General features: G+C 46.4%; 1 protein-coding gene across 1 annotated transcript in view; it reads right to left on the reverse strand.

Moving 5' to 3' along the window:
• Positions 1-19,660, reverse strand: part of CNTN5 (contactin 5) — a 1,198,205-nt gene that overhangs the window by 42,655 nt on the left and 1,135,890 nt on the right. Inside the window, exons 20-21 of the mRNA XM_083170083.1 lie at positions 5,844-5,914; positions 3,684-3,918 (exon numbers count right to left, since the gene is read on the reverse strand). Coding sequence (XP_083026209.1) covers positions 3,684-3,918; positions 5,844-5,914 — 306 coding nt within the window. The remainder of the gene's footprint in view (positions 1-3,683; positions 3,919-5,843; positions 5,915-19,660) is intronic.

Genomic DNA, 19,660 nt, shown 5'->3' on the forward strand with positions numbered 1-19,660 from the left:
CAAGACTCAAGTGACAATATAGTCAAAATGATATAACCACAAAGAGATGTATGAAGCAGTGAAAAAAGTGGCGGTTGCCCTTAGCAACCAAGTAGCACTGAGATAAAATGTATCATGTGCATCCTACACAATTATAAGTAGCAGCGGATTGGTTGACATGGATAACTTCTTGACTGGCTCACTTATCAATTGTTCTCACTGCTTCCTACATCTACCCTTACGGCTAGGCACGCACCACCATGACTTAACAGCGGACACCCCGAGGTCCCAACAGAACTGTTGAGGGGGGACCTCTTTACTTGGGGGTGGTCCACTTCCAAGGGAATCCCCAGCCTGGGCTACCTAGTTGGGGTGGATAATGCTTTGGCAGAGTGACCAAGCAAATCGTCACCTACAGTAAGTGTGGCTCTACCCTCCATGCAAGTTGAGCCCAGTGCTGGCTCTTTAAATACATGGGATCCCTACGCCATTTTTTTCCCCTATTATTTTCAGGAACATGGCCTGATCAAAGAGCCCAGTGCTGGTTATACTTTATTTGGGGAGGGGAACCCTAAGCTACTTTTTCCTATCATCCGGAATCCTTGCTGCCATCCAGCACATCTAGCGGAGTACTGTATGGCTTCTTCAAACGCAGAATGTTGACAAACAGGACAGAAGAATGTTGAACCCCAATGTGCTAGTACTGCAATGTCAAACATTAGCATCCCTTTGGCTTCACAAGTTTAAACATATTGGTAAAGAATGTTTACTGCATAGTACCTTCATATGAGCATGTTGGCGTTGACATACATGACCCCACTAGAGAGACTGCAGCAGCTTCCCATTGGAAGCACTTCTTGCTAATCCAGTGGCGTTACTATAAATTTTGCTCTCCCCTACCAGGTCGCCCTAGCACGCCCATCCTGTACACAGTAGCCAATAGCTGTATCTGTGTACGGTCAATTGAATCAGTGGGGGAATTTGACATCTCTGCCATGGCCCCACCTGCGCTGCAGCTGACGCCTCCAGTGCTCAGTCAGTGGGCAGCGGCAGGCAGCAGCATGTCAGTACATCGAGCGGGTGCCGGCGCCCACACAGAAACTGCTGCTGCTTGCTCCCCCAAGCGGCTGCTGGGGCTGCCTTACAGTAGTTATGCCACTGTGCTAATCATATGCTGGCCAAGAAGACTGGTGATCGGCAGATAGAAGCCACTCTAATGCCTTCTGCCAATTCTTTAATATACAGGGATGGCAGCCAAGGCAGCCCCTCGAAGTTGTGTGGGAGAAATGGGGTGGGGGTGGGGGTTGGGGCGGAGGTAATGTGCTTCTAGGGGCTGCGGCCATTCAACGTTTTCATTTTTAGAATTAAAATAAAGATGCTTCGAATTTTACCATTGAAAAGTAACTTGTGAATAAACAATACAGAATTTAATTTTAGTTTAACTTAACCCGCACAATACCAGACACTTTGGTGGTGATTCGGATTTACTCGCTATTTGGCAAGTTCGGCCGTGTCCCGATGGTTTGGGGCTCTGCGTATGCGCATGGTCTATTATGCACTACGAAAATGGCTTCGGCGACTTGTACAGTTGCCGAGCCCCTTGCAAGCATCGGGGCAGCCGTGGACAGGCGGCGGGGGGGGGGGGCAGACGGACGGAGATCGCCCATGGTAATGCCCAGTGATTTTTTTGGGGCGTCCCCATGAAATCCCAGGGCGCTCCTATGGGTAGGTGGGCAGGATGATATCGGCCGTCCGCCCCATTTTCATCCCGCCATTGAATGATTTCTCTTGCAGCGGAGTCATGCGAGGGGATGTGCCTTTTGTTACACATACCCCCGGGGCGGGCATTCGGATGGTTGGCATCTCAGGCGCTCAGTAAGCTGCGATCTTACTGAGAAACCTGAATCAGCCCCTTTGTCATTTCTACAATAGTCAGGAAACTTTTCAAAAATAAACTGCAAAATAATAATTTTATTTGAACCATCTTGTGACATTGGCTTTTTAAAAGCTCAGACCCCATCCAATAATCTCGGCGGTGATGTTTAAATTTTAGTTTGCGCCTCTCCCACATCCCTCCATCATATATATGACCTGAAAAGACAGGTTTTTATGTTTAATAAACCGACTGACAGGCTCCAAGGACGCAATGGAAGCGAACACTTTGTTTTTTTCTTGCTGCAGGTGGGAACGAGCAGAAGAAAGTGGAAGAGATAAAATGATTTATAAATGCCTCGGTGCGGAGGGAGCGGGAAGCTATTTCACACACTGTTATTACTGAAGAGCTTACAGATCAGCTTGGGCGCTACCTGCTTTATTACGGAAATGTTATTAGTGTATCAGGCATATGGAAACTTGCGGGACCTGATTAGTCACTGGAATGCATTTATTATTAAAGACGCATTTGTGTTTTTATTTTTAAATATTTCCTCTATGTATTTGTCAAGTGGAGTAATGAGGGCCTGCTCCTGATTGGCTGGCCATCTGTGCAATGAATGAGTGCCATAAAAGATCTAGAGTGGCCTTCACCAATTGGACAGTTTGTGTTTTTTTTTTTTAACTCATTGGCCTATCTTGGACTAAGATAAGAAGGAGATAGTTAAATAACCAATTGACCACAGAAAATAAGGGGGCTGCAGTAAACTTTACAATTTATTAGGTTAATAAATTAATGAATGGGATACTATAATTATGACTGATACCCCGTTCAGTCATAAGCCAAAAACACAGGTTTCTTCAATGCATGTGCAGTGTCCCGGACCCTAGTTGTGTCTGAAAGGGATTGACCCAGGTTGACAGTCTCGGGTCATTGATCCTGTAATGACCTGGGTTATTCCCAGGACTTACATAGTAACATAGTAGGTAAAGCTGAATAAAGACTTGCGTCCATCTAGTTCAACCTATGTTTATAGTAGCTTATCCCTTGTTGTATAGTATGTTCTGATATTTTAAAGACAGATTATGTTACTTATTCGTATCCATGGATGTTTTTAACCAATAAATGTTTATCCAACCTTATTTTAAACGTATTTATAGTGTTTGCCGACACCACTTCTCCAGGAAGAGAGTTCCAAAGTTTGACTGCTCTGACTGTAAAGAAAATTTTTCATGAATTGATCAATGCATTTAAGCCTGCAGCCTCCTTCACGGGACCCCACTTTTTTGCAGGTCCTAACACTATCAATTAAAATGGCTACAATACACATAGCTATGACATTAATGTTTGATTCCAGGCATGCTATCTGGTCTATAGCTCACAGCAGACTGTGCTTTTATAGGTGAGCAGCTACCAACACACCTGTCACTAATCATCTAGGGAAATGGCTAACATAAGCTATGCATTATGGGTTAAAACAGGGTGCATGAGAGAATGTGACCACAATAAGACTAATTAAAAAAATTAATCTAATAAACAATATACACTAAACATCGGCACTCACCTTTCCTAGTTTTGGGGTGCCCTATGGCTTGTGACCACATTGTTTAAACAGAAATTGTAGGGGCTCTGCACACACTACATTAACTGATATTAATTCATGAACTAAATCTCCACTATTTATTAATATCAGTCAATGTAGTGAGTGCAGAGCCCCTACAATATATATATATATATATATATATATATATATATATATATATATATATACATACATACATACATATACACATTTTCCCAGAAATGATTTCACCATTGGAACATATCTTACCTCCCTCGGCGGAACAGATAAACACAATGTCACTGAAGGGTCCGTCGCCTTTATTATTGTATACACCGACTTTAACTTCAAACGGCGTGAGTGGCGGGGTGCTTTCATCTCTGTAGATAAATTTAGAGGCATCGGAAGATGTGACCATTTTCTCTTTCCAGCCCCTCGTGTCATTGGGTCTAAAGGCCACTATGTATCCAAATCCTTCACCGTTCTGAAACTCTTCTGAGACAGGCTGTTGGAGACATATCACTCATTACTGTATACAGACCAAGCGGGATGCATGGAAGTTATGTCATAAACTAGAGGTACTGTACAGACGTACTGTACAGAATTTATCTACACCAGCAGGGCCTCTGTGCTGATTGAGATCCTGCTACTTCCACCTCATCTAACTCTCAGTCTGTGACTTTATACTGCCTTCATTCTACTTATTGTATTGTGTAGCTGCCCCTGTCACATGCAGCCCTGTCCTCACTGTCACATCACTCATCTCCTGATATACTCTGTCCTGCTGGGAAACCCTGCTCGTTTCACTATATAAATCTCAGACTGTGGCTTTCTGCTGCTGCATCCATCATGGTACTGTCATTGTTACATGCAGCCCTGTCCTTACTAACACATCACTCATCTCCTGATATGCTTTTTGCTGCTGGGGACAGCTCCTCATACTATATAGCTTATAGTCTGTGGCAATAAGGCTACATCCATTCCCCTCTTCATATCAAGTCACTGTTTCAGTTATCAAGCAACCCAATCCTCACTCACATCAGTCATCTGCTGATATAGTCTGTGCTGCTGGGAAACCTTGCTTGTTTCACTATATAACTCTCAGACTGTGGCTTTTCCGCTGCCTCCAATTCCCTGGTCTCATAATGTTTCTGCCCCTGTCACATGCAGATCTGTCCACACTAACGCAGCACATGTGACTCGTCTTCTGATATAACCCATGCTGCTGAATTCCTGCTCCTTACAATATATAACTCTCAGACTGTTGTTTTTTTGCTGCCTCCAATTCCCTCCTCATATACAGTAGGAGCCCATCTCATCTATCTTCCTTATGCCATGGCTCACCGTGGCTCACCATGGCTATCCTATTGTTCTCAGCTGCAATACAATACATAGAACAATAGAGTAGTTGGATTAGCATAGTAAGCCAAGGTACTTGTGTATTATCACAGCGCCTGATTTCATCTAAATCGCATACGGTATCACATCCGATTTATCAGCCGATTTGCGGTCGATTTTTTTGCCGATTAGATCTGCGATGCGATTTTCGGCTGATTTTTTGGCAGATTTTCGGCCATTTCCTGCCGATTTGCATGTTATTCCATCCTTGCACACCCCAGGTACTATGCGATGGTATGCAATGTGATTTGCGGGAAAATGCCCCTGATTGTACAATTAAATATCGCATCCAAGTCCATCTCATCTTGTGCCATTATAATGGCACAAGACCGACGCGATGCTCCCGATTTCAATGTTAAAAAATATTTTAACATTGAAGCCTATGGCAAAATCGCGGGCATCGCGTCGGTCGCGTCGGGAGCAATGTTAACTTTAAGGTACACGATGCCCGCGATTGTGGCCGTGGTAGGAAACAAGTACCGAATATATCTCTGTGAAACTAATTTAAAATATACTGTAGTGCCAGATGTACCAGCCTCCGAGTTCCGTGGCCTTGTGGGATGCCGGCTGAACTTGGAGGTTTTTTAAAGGGGCAATCATTTACAAGGCAAAACCATGCCTTGTAAATGATGTCCCCTTTAAAAAAAGACGTCCGAGTTCGTCCGGCATCCCACATGGCGATGGAACTCGAAGGCTGTTACTGTACATCTGGCCCATGGAAATATATATATTTATATATATTTATACATTTTACATATATTTCCTACAGTACTGTACATGTAGCTTTGCATAGCGGTGTGACGATTCAAAGGTGTAACTCTTAGTTCTATGTAGATGCCTTACAATGTGCTGGTCTCCACATTGCCAGAACTTGCGTGCGCCCATTTACGGGTCATGGGCAGTGTAAATTCGTGCATAATGTGCTCCGCAAGCTGGCATAATGGCTTTAACTCTCCACCACCCCCTCTCTACATGTTAGCGCGGAGATTCTACAAGCCAAAGGATAACTGTAACAGGAATGACATTACATACCTCCCAGGTTATCACCAGCTCGTGGCGTCTTCCACTTCCACCGCTGACATTGGCTGGAGGAGTCTTGGGCACTAAGGAAGAAAAACACAATTGTCACGATGACATTATTGCACATGGAAGAATCAGCAGCCGGCATCTGAGCATGGATTCCAAGCACAACCCTGGCAGGAGGATATATGTTGGGTAACACTTCCCTACCTGGAGTTCTAACAGGGCCGGTGCTACCCACTCAGCAGCTCCTGCAAAGCAGGGAGGCGCCATGCTGAAAAGGCGCTGTCTCCCTCCCTACTCTGCTAAAGCTGCATCAGCCCTCACTGTCACTGCCTCCTGCACGCCGCCCGCAGCAGCTGTCTGACAGCAGGCAGTATAAAGAGCTGCTCCATGCACCGCTCCCACACAGCCTGCATGCCGCCCGCAGTTCCTGTCTGATAGTGGGCGGCAGTATGGAGAGGCAGAGCAGCTCCCTGCACCGCGCATACACTGTCCTCCTCCTGCGACCTGCCCCCTCTTCCTCACGGACACTTGCGCTGAGGCATGTAGCGCTGTCTGTAAATGCCGGGATGACATGTCATGTCCGGATCCGCCCCCTATCCATTGCTCGCTGCGCCTGTCAGCTGTCAATCAAATGACGAACAGGCAGCAGCGCCGCCTCCCCTTCCTTCCCTCTTCTCAGTGTGCTGTGCCAGTGCCACTGCCAGTCCTCAACACTCCGCCCCCTCTATCTCCTCCCATCTTCTTCCATCTCTCCCCTCCTTTCCCCCTCAGTCACGGGATGGGTGGCCTCCTTCACTCCTGCGGGCATTGCATCGCACAGTACAAAAAGTATGTGCTGCACATACTTTTTGTACTGCTTTCGGATTGCATCGCACACACATTGCATGCATGCCGTGCGATGCGATCTAGCCCATACCGTATGCGATTCTCGCAGCGTGTATGGGCACCTTAAGTGCCTGCAACATTTTGTGGACACAGCACTGAGATGGTGTATGCATACATGTACATGTACCCGAGATCCTCCATAGGATCGCATGTTGCATACGCTCCCACGATCGGGCTGCAGCTTGTTGCAATGGCAATGTGAAAGGGCGCAAAATTTATGGTTTGCAGGAGGGCGCCGGACACCTTAGCACCGGCCCTGAGTTCTAAGTACCCCTATTGCATTGCACTGCTCAGGGTGTAATCAGACCAGAGTCTCAATCAGTTTCTGAGCCCTGGATCCTATTGTTGGCACTGAGTCTTATGCTCAGTGTTCTCGGATAGGGACAGTATGTGACAACAATATGTTCCCAAGTATTATCTAACAGTTATTCAATCAGTGGCAGAGATACCGTAAGGCAGCCCCCGCCACTGCTTGGGGGAGCAGGGGCTGCGTGGGCGCCGGGTGTCTAATTCCAATCCACGGCTCCCCACTGATGACAGCCGATTAGTTAGTTGTACTAACCAATCGGATCCTTGTTGCGCCAGGCTCAGCGCTGTGTATACCGTCTCATCCTGTCACCGCTGCGCCCCTTCCAGCAGCAGCCGCACCGCTCCGGAGTTTTAGTCAAGGCAGATGGCAACTTCAGTGCAGTCCATCTCCCTTCAGTGTTCTGCTACCTATCGGCAGCCAGCAAGGTGAGAGGCTGTGTTTTACAGTCCTGGGGTTCGGGGAGTTTGTGCACTGATGATGTGGGGCAGACACTATCTGTGTCACAGCTGTCTGCCACTGGCATTTGACCTGTCGCTGCCAACAATCAAGAGGCTGTCACACTCACACACAGTGTGTGTTTTGTATATATATATATATATATATATATATATATATATATATATATATATGTATATATATATATATATATAATTTTTTTTTATATATATATATGTGTGTGTGTGTGTCTGTGTGTATATATGTACATATATACATACACATACCTCCCAACTGTCACGATTTTAGAGGGACAGTCCCGATTTTCGGGTCCTGTCCCGCTGTCCCACCCGCGGCAGGCATTGTCCCGCTGCGGGGGGTGGCAGTTGGGAGACCCCCCAATCTTGTAGAATAGACGCTGTGCGCATGCGCACAGCGTCTATTCTTGTATGAAAATGAGGTTGCGGCTAATTAGCATAAGCCGCACCCTCATTTGCATACGCCCCGCCCCCTTTTCGGCCGCTCGCGCCCTATTTCCTCAGGTGAAAAGTTGGGAGGTATGCATACATATACTGTATGTATGTATGTATATATATATATATATATATATATATATCTATATGTGTGTGTCTGTGTGTATATATGTACATATATACATACATATACTGTATGTGTGTATATATATATATATATATATACACACACACACACCCACACACACATATATAACACATACACACACACATATATATTGTATATGTGTGTGTATGTATGTATATGTATGTATATATATATATATATATAAATTCCAGAAAGTTCCGCACCTATCACCAAAGAGTCACCACGGCGGTGCTCACTCCAAGGATAAATATCCAGACAATAAAGAGCAAAAAGAAGAGGGCACTCACCAATTGTTGAATGTAGTTTGAAGAGAAAAAAATTTATTTATGCTTACATGACAGGGCTAACGTTTCGGTCTTATTCAGACCTTTGTCAAAGCCAAGCAATACAGAGAGCAGGTCCTTCCACCATGAACACCCAATTCATACTGACCACCAAAGCAGTATATATACCTGTTACACATCACATGGTATATCAATCAGCCAATCACAATCACATGGTATTAAACTCATATTCTAACAAAACTATATGGTTGCTAAACAAGTTGCCATACAACTTGTTTAGCAACCATATAGTTTTGTTGTGGGGGGGGGGACAGAATTTTTTTTGGCTTGGGGGAGCAAAATTTATAGTTACGCCACTGTATTCAATCTGTCTATATTGTAGTCCTCAAGTGATCCACACACGGGGGTTTATTTACTAAGGTGTGAGTTCCACTTCAGATGGGATAGTGCTATGGGCAACCAATCAGATTCTATGATCTTCCAGATAGTGCTAAATAAATGAGAAGTAGATTCTGATTGGTTTGCTATGGGCAACATCTCATCTTAAAGAGAACTCCCATCTATGTAGCATAATCACATCACCTGTTTTGTGGGCGCCGAAAAAGACTGTACCACAGCATAGTGCGCAGGCTCTATGTTGTGGGTGCGTTATATATTTTATCATCATTTATCACTTGACATTTGCAAGTCATTCGTGAATGTGCACGTGGTGGTAATGCTGACATGCCGACATTCACCACATCGCCATTGATCGTGCCGGAAGAAATGTTTTGTGAATAGAAATCTGGACAAAACATTCCTGGTTATGCAGCGGGTCCGTCAGTGGGATGTGACTAACGGCTGTTCCTACTATCAACTCCTGCCCTAACACCCCCCCCCCCCCCACTAATGCTTAACTTTAGCCCCACTCCAACAGACTGATCCTGTCTGCATGTTGCCGATGTCGGCATCTCAAATTTCAGCGTTAGCAACAAATCACCAGCTTCTAGCTTTCATTATAATAATCAACTTCTCCACATTTCCTATGTAGAACATTTGGTACTAGACATAATCTGTGACACGGACTGCACTATAATACCATTAAGGAGTTCAAGAATTGCTACAGGATTTGCTGACCACTGATGTTCAACACATGGAAAAGGTCGACATGGCTAAAGTCCATGGGACAATGGGAAGGTCGGCAGTGGGTCAATAATGGGAAGGTCGGCAGGCAGAAGGTCAACATAAGTTTTTCACGGTTTTGTCCCGAACGTCGACATAGTCGACATGGACACCGTCAAAGTGTACCGCGTCCCCTCGCATTGCTGGGCACACTGTTTTATTTTTCCGCCACGCCGTAGTGGGTGGTAGGGCATGAAATACCGCCCGTCGGCACATGTCGGTTAAAAAAAAAACCTTGAAAAATTCATGTGAACCTTTTAACTGTCAATCCAGTGCCGTCTTTCCCATTGGGCACGATGGGCAGTTGCCCGGGGGCCCTAGGACCTAGGGGCCCCCGGCCCAGCCCAATGGGAAAGATGGTGGCCGGGGTCCGGGAATCCGCTCACCCTCGCTGGGGGATCCGGGCAGGGGGATCAGGGCGGTGGCGGCAGAGGCGTAGCGAGGGCGGTGCCGGTGGAGCACCAGCTCCGGGCGATGGAAGCTATCCTGGCGCCGGAGCCGTCCCAGCACCGCCAGCTCGCCCGCTCCATCTCCCCCGCTAGCTCCCACCACGGCTTGCTGTGTGCGGGAGACGTGATGCTATTTAAAATTCACGTCTCCCTCTGGACCGCCAGCCAATAGGCGCTTGCGGTCCAGCAGCCAATCAACTGGTGGCTGCTGGACCGCGAGCGCCTATTGGCTAGCGCGATCCAGCGGGATATGTGAATCTTAAATAGCAGGCGCAGCAGCACACACTAGTGCACTGTTACAGCGGGGACTGGGAGCGCCTGGGCAGGGGTCCAGTGAACTAGGTTGCCCAGGGGCCCTTCCTAATGTTAAGACGGCCCTGTGTCAATCTTCCCATTGTCGACCTAATGCTTGTGTAGGCCTTACAACCCTGTTGACCTATTCAGGTGTCCACCTAAGCCATGTCGACCGTCAGTGGTGGGCTTAATGCATGTCGACCTAAGGCCCATATTCCCTGCAGCTACTGAAGTAGGGATCACCAACTATTTGCAAGATAGACAACAAAGTATTCGATTATTTAAAGAGCATCTGTCACCAGGCTGATGATTATTTACTTATTATATAGAACATTTCATTATACACTAATTAGCAAGAACCGACGTGAAGCATTTCTCTGTGCCTCCGGTTGCCCAGGAGGGAGTAATGTGGCATGTTCTCAAGGTGACAGATAACGTCAGAAGCTGAGCTGGACTGTCAGCATATTGTATACAGTCTCCTGGGTTAGCTGCTTTCCCTGTTCTCTATTCCTTTCTTACTGTGTGTTATCTAGACAGCCAGCTGCAAGAGGGCAGACAGTGCCAGCTGCATAGCACCCACTCTCCCGGGCAAACGGGGTCACACAGAAACGTAGTCTCTCTTTCTGATTATAGAGTGCACGCGTTACTGGGTTATGCGCAAGTAAAAAGCAAATGCGGCAGGTTTCGTGAGTCAAAAGGAAAAAAAAACAGCAAGCAAAAAAATATATATATAAAAAACATCACTCTACAATCATCCTCTGCTAATCAGTTCCCTACCAGTGTTACTTATTATCCATTATTATTTCTGTATATTTAAATGCATACAGTACATGCATGTTTTATTAAATTTCACTACTTTTCTTTTTAACTTTGTTGGGTCTCCTTTATATGCTTAGGGCCAGTGCTTGAAGTGGGCCGGTATACAACGGTATGACGTACCGGCACTTCGAGCACAGAACTTTTTCTCCCCTCTCTGCAGCAGAGATGGAGGAGATTCCGTGGCCATTCTCTGCAGCACAGAGGAGACTGCGTAGCTGCTGGCACCCGGAGATAGGGAAAGGTGGGGAGATGCCAGGCTGGTCCGGGAGTCATGGTGCATTGTGCCCCCTGCTATCATTTATTTATTTAAACTCTGTCGCGGCCACCCACGCCCACCCTAACGAGAGAATGGCGGCGAGGTGACAGTCGTCAGAGAGCGGCAAACTGCCTGTGCCCGGCTCAGCTTCAGAGCAGTGAAATCTAGCGAAGGAAGAATCGTCAGCCAATCACGGGTCTCGCAACCCGGCACAAAATTTAAAATAGCCGTGACCCACTCTGAAGCTGAGCCGGGCACGGGCAGTTCGCCGCTCTTTGCCAGCTGTCACCTCGCTGCCATTCTCTCGGTGGGTGGGCTGGTGGCCGGGCGGCCACGACAGAGTTTAAATAAATAAATGACAGCAGGGGGCACAATGCACCATGACCCCCGGCCCAGCCTGTCATCTCCCCACCTTTCCCTATCACCGGGTGCCAGCAGCTATACACAGCCCTCTGTGTGCTGCAGTGAATGGCCGCGGAACACCTGATAAGAGGCTCCAGCTACTGTTAGCGTGGGGCAGGCGGAGGCCGGGTGCTGCTGGAGAGGGGACAGGGCAGTTGGATCATCTGCAAAGGCATTAGTGGATGTGCTACCTGCAGGCAGGTACTGTATATCAGGGGATCCCAGCCACGCTACTCAAGGCATATTATGCACCCTGACCCCCAGCCCAGCCTGTCATCTCCACACCCTATCCCTATCACCGGGTGCCAGCAGTTTGCCGGATGGACAGGCGGCCGCGGCACTTCCATTGTGGCGGCTGTTACCGTGAGCATAAACCCCCTTGGCAAGGAGCATGTAATCCCGCATGGTAACAAGAATGGAACCCTCTTGGCATCAGGCATGCAGCCCCTGACATCAAGCAAGAAGTCCCTGGCATTGTGAAATAAACTAACTAGCAATGAGCATGTGGGTAAGTGGCACTTAAGTGGCATAATATGTAATGAGCATCACGATGTGTCTCATAATCTATAATGTGCATTACGGTTTATGGCATCATGTGTAAATGATCTTATGGTGTGTCACGTCATGTGTAATGGGCATTATGGTGAGTGGCGTCATGTGTAATGGGCATTACGGTGTGTTGCGTTATGTGTAATGGGCATTATGGTGTGTTGCATCATGTGCATTGGGTATTATGGCATATGGCATTCGTGGCCACACCCCTATTGTGATGAAGCCAATCCTCTAGCTTTGTGTGACCACACCCCCTTTTACGTGGCCACACCTCCTCTTCTGGAGTGCGCGCGCTAAACAACATTCTTAGCTTTTCCATACCACCACTTCAAAATTTCCACTTCAACCACTGCTTAGGGGGGTATTCAATCCCCAACGCTTTTTCCGACAAGGGAAATAGCGGCGGGCACCTACAGTATTCAATGCTGCTGTGAACTCGACAAAACAGATCTGACTTTCAAACCAGTCGGATCTATTTAGTCGGAAATGGCGGTGGATTGTTGAGTTCATGGCCGGATCTCAAGAATCCTTTGCCGTTTTTGCTGACACGCCCCCTTTTCACCACTCGACAGGCAGAACATTGAATTCCGCCTGCCCATAAAACTGTTGAGGTGGCTGATAACAGGGCAGGATGCCGACTGTCGGAACATTCCGACAGTCGGAATCCAAGTTTGAATACCCCCCTTAATCTGTTTAGGGTCAGGCTTTTAGCAAAAGTGCTATGAACTATTTATATAATAAGTCTTTACCGTGATGTTGCGCAGATATTTCCATAAACAAGGGCCGTTTATTAATAGTTACCTGATCACGAGGTTCCCGTTTCTACGTTACAGGTACCAGACATTCACGATTTCCCGCAAACATCCCGTTTATATTACTTAGTGTAGTGTGTAACGATCAGTGTAATTTATCACCGCGTTCACATGGTTATAAAACTTGCATATTGACACATAATTAGTATATTCTGAGGCTTCTGCATATTAATTGTTTGTAATGAGGCACATAAAGAAGACAGCCTTGCGCTAATGACAAGCAAGAACGACACAACATTTCATTTTGGATCGTCTTTTTCTGACAGTTCCGCACAGATGTACAGATGGTGAGCCCAAATAAAAATGCAGACATGAAAAGAGAGAAAATCTTTGCAATATTTCAGGAAACTTGAATTATAATAACTAACACATGGGAACTGAGACAGTGTTTTAACCCAACTTAAAACGTGACAACCAGGGTACAGTCAGCCTCCTAACAATCAATATTGTAGTCCGGTAACACCCAAATGACAAGTGTAGTCCAAGATCTTATTTTCTCCTGAAGATCTTGCCAATATTCTGTAGCTGAGAGGCAAACAGGATTTTATTTTGTTCAGGGAATCATCACTTTACAAGCATAGACTTCCACCAAGAAGACCAGACGGTGTGGCCATGGATAGGGAGGGGAGGCGCATAGCCTTTTGCAGAAGATGAATACCAAGGAACTTTGCAGGAGATGCTTGTTTCTCAGTGAAAGTCTCAGTGGAGTCTCAATCAGTGGCGTAACTATAAATATTGCTCCCCCCTGCCAAAAAGTTTGTGGCACCCCTCCCACCCGGGCTCCTCTCCAGCGTGTTTCCCCAGCGTGTGACGTGATGACATCACATACATAACGGAGAAGGTGAAGCAGGATAGAGGAAGAGAGACCAGCAGACACTGCTGCTTCCCTTGGCTCCGATGTATCCCAGGCCGCCCTAGCACAGCCATCCGCCGCCCGCCCATCCTGTACACCAGGGGTGGGGAACCTTTTTTGGGCCAAGGGCCAATTGTATGGTGGAAAAATCCTTCGGGGGCCATATGTAAAAATTTCTCTTACAAATTGTCCTGCTGCAGCCGTCCCACGCTCCGGCGGCTGCCGCTGAATAGGACTGACAGTCTCCGGTTGCTGTTGATTAAGAGAAATCTCGCGAGAACTACGACCTCTCGCAAGAAGTCCCCTGTACTTGACTCCCGGCAAAGCCGCCGGGTGGGTAGGAGGGCCACTCAGACCGGCTACGGGGGCCGCATACGGCCCCCAGGCCTGAGGTTCCCCACCACTGCTGTACACAGTGGCCAATAGCCAGCTCTGTGTACAGTCAATTGAATCTGTGAGGGGGATTTCTTGTGTCTGCCATAGCCGCACCCATGCCTCGGCTCAGCCAGTGAGCAGCGGCAGGCAGCAGCATGTCAGTGCGTCAAGTTGGTGCCGGCGCCCACACACACCCCACTGCCGCTTGCTCCCCCAAGCGGCAGCTGGGGCTGCCTTACAGTAGTTATGCCACTGGTCTCAGTACTCTCCTTGCAGTAGGGCATGGAGTGAATTATTTGCCCTTGACAGGACAACCACCACCTGATTGGGTGGGTTTTGGAATGGAAAACATTTTAGGCAGGATGTGGGAAAAAATACTGTAATGTGAGAATGCTTTTAAGAATTATTAGTTATTAGTTCATTTTTAGTCCTGGAAGTGATGCTTTAGCCCTCTGATAGCCCTGATCTTAAATCATTGAGTCTGGGATTATATGAAATGATGGAAGGATTTGAGCAGGCCTACATCCACAGAAGATCTATGGTTGGTTCTCCAAGATGCTTAGAACAGCCTATCTGCTGAGTTCCTTTAAAAACTGTTGTACAAGTACAAGAGAATTGCTACTGTTTTGAAGGCAAAGGGTGGATTTGATATTGATTTCTCTTCAGTTCATTCACTTTGCATTTTGTTAATTCATAAAAATAAACTATGATATATAGTTTATTGTCTATAATATTACAGGAAGGTTTAGAAGTTAGTTTAACAGTTTAATAAACCGAAGAGGTGAATTTTCAGGGAACGCTTAAAAGGTTTGAAGGCTAGAGCAACATCTTTGTGCATGGGAGCGGGTGGTGTCTGTGGATGAGAGGTGCAGATCTTGTGCTGAGAAGATATATTAAGTTGGGATGTATATTGAGTAGCTAAAAGATGTGCAGTATGCTGGTACAGCTATGGCAATGATTTCTCTGTTGGTAGAAGTAATAATTATTGGACTGGGGCATGAAGGGTCAACGTCAGAATGCAATGATTGTGGACAAACTTAAGAGTGTGGCCAGCCTCCTTCATAGAGTGTGCATGGTCTAGGACCCTTTATAAATATACAGTGCTAGTTAAAAGCCCATCAAAATGATCTCAGTCTTTACAGCTCCCTCTCCCCAGACATTCGCTGCACCATCGGACATTAGTGCAACCCAATGGTAGCACAGAATGTCCATCGGGACATGGCTGCTGGTGCCAGTGGAACTGCGTATTTTGATGCATTTCCTGACACTCCTGCCAACACGCAAACCAACATATTAATGCCTATCGGCTTGCAGTGTGTCGCGTACAGATCAAGCGTCTTATGTTCTAACCCCAACCACCTCTGAATCAGGCCCTCAATGAGCATCTCCACCACCTAAATATAGCCTATTGTTTTTAGGTAGTGCCACCTCGTGAATCAAACACTCTTATCATTCAATGAAACCACAGCTGCTTCTGTTATATGTGCGGATAAGTCACATTTTAGTATGACTGCCATTTGATTCATTAACTCCCCAGAAAATTGATGAATTGCAATGTCTGCAGGTTTCTCCAGCGAGGCAGTGAGAAGAGCGTTCTGCAGGCTTCACCGAATGGGTGCCTAAAGGATTGTACAGTATATTAACGCGTTCAGTCGTTCCGAGTCATCATACTGTAGTTCTTCAGGTCCCCGAGTGGGAGGTTAAATTACATGTCATTTTATTTTGTAACAAAGCGATTTGGAAAACGGATTTGACACTTCTAATCATGACTTGAATCCCACACGCTGTCTGAAGATCTAATTTATAAGAGATTCATTTTGTTACTATATTTCCTGCATTAAAATGATAAATACTGACAGTGTATTTGGGCTCTTTCAGTTTCGGGTGTGTTTATGTGCTATAATCAGATTTCATATCCTGGTGCTGTAAATGTTAAATTTATTTAGGGTATAAACAACCGAGTGACGAATAATCTGTGGATGGGAAAATCCAATGCTGCCTGAAATTTTGTCATTTTCGGGATTTCTGATTTATTGTTTGCAAGTGGAAATGTCATTTTGTTGTGTTAGATGAACTAAGAAACTTATTTCACACGTATATCATGGGCCCTTACAATATCTACCATGATGTAATGTAATGGGTTTTGAATTTTATCCTCACAAATCAAGGTTTGTGATACCCTTCTCTCCATACGAGACAATGGTCTCTGTAGTTTAGGAGACTTCCACTAGGTGGAGCTGCGATGCAAAGCAATGAAGTGTAGAGTAATAAAGCACCAGCCAATCAGCTCCTAACTTCCATTTCTGTTTGTTTTCACTTTTCAAAGCTAAGAATTCTTTGGTTGCTTATACTCAATAGAAACTGAAATATTTTGAGCAGCAGAGTAGGAAAGCAGGGTGAGGTACCACAAGTCTATGGAGCGATTCTGGGCATTCAATCACACTGAAGTGGTGCAAAGCGCCAAGCGCCATTGAATAGCCAACGATGGTGTGATGAGACTGCGGAAGAAGTGTCAGCAGGCTAAGATCTGGTGACAGTGTGTTAGCACTCAGAGCTGCAGCTGAGTTCTGTAGAGCATGTCAGGAATCGCGGTGTGTGTCCGCATTTATTACCTTCACTCTGGTGCACCCCGCGACGCAGGCCCACAATCAGTGCTGTCTCCGTCAATGGCTGGATGTTTCCTGTGGTCATCTGGGGCCTTGATGGCACTCCATGCTGATCCCATGCCTGTCCCACGCTGCATAGGCGCCGCCAAGACATCCGTAGTCAGCTGACAATTGTGATCAATAGATCGCAAACATTGATCCTTGACCTATGCACTTGGTCATATGATCAAGGGGTGCCCAGATACTTCCTGGGTTAATTGATGCTGCGGCTTGCAGCCATTCACATGCAGGCATGAATGATATAAGCCAGGCTTCCAGCATCCCAAGTTGCCTTGAACAACTAGTCTGTTCGATGTGTGCTACCCTCCGGTGTCAGCGATCTAGGCTCCAGGCCATTCTTTGCTCCAGTATTATCTCCACCTGCAGCTAACCAATATACTGTTTAACTCTCCAACTGCCAGACTATCTGTCTACAGATTGATTGTCAGATTGGACTGGTTGGAACAAAATCCTGGTAATGGGTGAGAGCAAATGACAGTTGACCATTTGCTTTAAAATGCTGGACACCTGCCAAACTGTCACTCAGATACAGTACTACCAGGTTTTTGTTCCAACCAGCCCAATCTGACAATCGATCTGTAGATGTATGGCAGCCTTTATTCCACCTGAAGCATCCATTTGTAATAGCCTGTGCCGCATCCAGTTATTTCCAGCAGAGGTCCCTATTGGTTCCCAGGCCAACCACCCAGCATTCGCTCTTTGGCCAACTACGTACAATTGGTTCCCACACCGATTGTATGACCATCGGTTCCCACACCAATTGTTCCACCATTGTGTCCGGTCCATAACATCACCACCGGTGTCTGCTGCAATCTATATGTATTGAGTGCCGAGTGCTGTGATTCAGGATTAATTGTTAAGCCGCCTCTCCTAAACCAAAATTCTAGTTCTGCCCCTGATGTGTATGGATTTTGGGGTTGATTGAGACTCGTAGTGGGCCAAATATGTCCCCGTCCTCGATGATCGAGTTTGTGCATGGCTGAATATGGAGCATGTGCAAACCACAGGAGTGAATGGCTTTGGCGAGATCCACACTCGCCAGCCCATTTGCGCCAAGAGGGGCGGGACATAAGGGGGCTGGTATGGGGTGGAAGTAGGGGAACGCCAATCGTTTTTTGGACGTGCCCATAAAAATGATGAGCCTACCCCTGCCGATGCAGGCGTGTCAATTCCTGCTTGGGGCGGCTGACTTCACATCACATCAGTGCCCGCCCTGAATTTGGCCGATAGCGGGTGCTGGAAAAGTCAGCACAGGCTAGCTGTTTTTTAGCGAAGGCAGGAGAAAACATTCGATGGTTAGCAACCATCAAACGATTTCTCCTCCTTGCGGCAGGGGATGTGTTAGCGTACACATTCCCTCCCATGCTAGTGAGGGGACGCGGGCGGGAGAGGCTGTTCACTAGGCTGCGAAGATACTCAGTCTAGCAATGAGGTCTGAATAAGGCCCTTTGACCCAGAAGCTTTCCCGAGCATTAGCATAAAAATTGGTATTATACATGAAATAATCATTCAGTTTAATTCTGCATCAACGCTATTATGATTTGGCATAAAAAAAATAATGCTACAAAATTAGAGATGGGTAGCGTAAAATACAATCCATATAAAAGAGATCAATAGCCACATAAAAATAAAAAAAGGTATAAAACATTTAGAGAATCACCAACAGGGACATAAATAGCACATTTCAGATCATCACGGCGGGTCCTAGAAGAGGTGCGATGTTTAGAAGGTGTGTGTTTCAGATGCAAATTACCTCAATGAGAGATGTTTGGCAACACGTTCTCTATTCTTGCAAAGCTAATAGGTTTGAACAATGAATATAGCCTGAAGTGTTATGTGTGATTTTCCTAATTTCATTCTCATTGACATTGTCGCTGTTATACATTCAGTGCGTTCCTGGGTTTGTACTTGGCATTGTTACTTGGCAATGAACTTGGGAATTTTCTATTCCTACTTCTAGACTTTACAAATACAGCAATTTTGCAATCACATTCCTTTCACCAGCCACCTTCATTCACATCAGTATTTTAAGTTTGTGACCACAATCCACTCCACCCATGTGCAGCCGTACATATCACCCACTCACCATTGAACGGTGTTCTCTTCTTGTCACAAACCGCAGCAGATCTTACCATCTGAGACATCGGTCGTTACCTTCCCGATGGTCTGTGTTGCGTGGGAGGTCCGTTGCATGCCTGGCATTAGGTGTATGGGCGCCGCCATGACACCTGTGGTCAGCTGACTGCACTGACCAATTCCTCTAACCAGCAGCCTGACTCCTGAACCACACACCTGTGTCAGAATCAAGGTGTGTGCACTCATTCCCAGTCTTGATTAGTGCTGCGGCTTGCAGCCAATCATCAGCAGGCAAGGGGGATATAGTTCAGGCCTGAGGCCTGACTTCCTTGCCTTGAACAATTGCTTACCTGTTCCTCGTGTCAGAGAAGTTCCAAGGCTCCGAGATCTCCAGGCTCCCCTGTGTCTCTTTTCTCCAGTGTGCATCTGCAATACTTACCTGGTTCTCACCATCTCCAGAAGACTCCTGTGATTCCATCCCTGCAGTTGAGTAGCCGGTGTTCATTACAAACATCGTTTGGCTTTTCAGCATTCAGTGACTTTTCCACCTGGTCCTGTAAACTGCCGACAGGC

This window comes from Crinia signifera, chromosome 2 (assembly GCF_055691185.1).
Source record: "Crinia signifera chromosome 2, ASM5569118v1, whole genome shotgun sequence".
Taxonomy (NCBI): domain Eukaryota; kingdom Metazoa; phylum Chordata; class Amphibia; order Anura; family Myobatrachidae; genus Crinia; species Crinia signifera.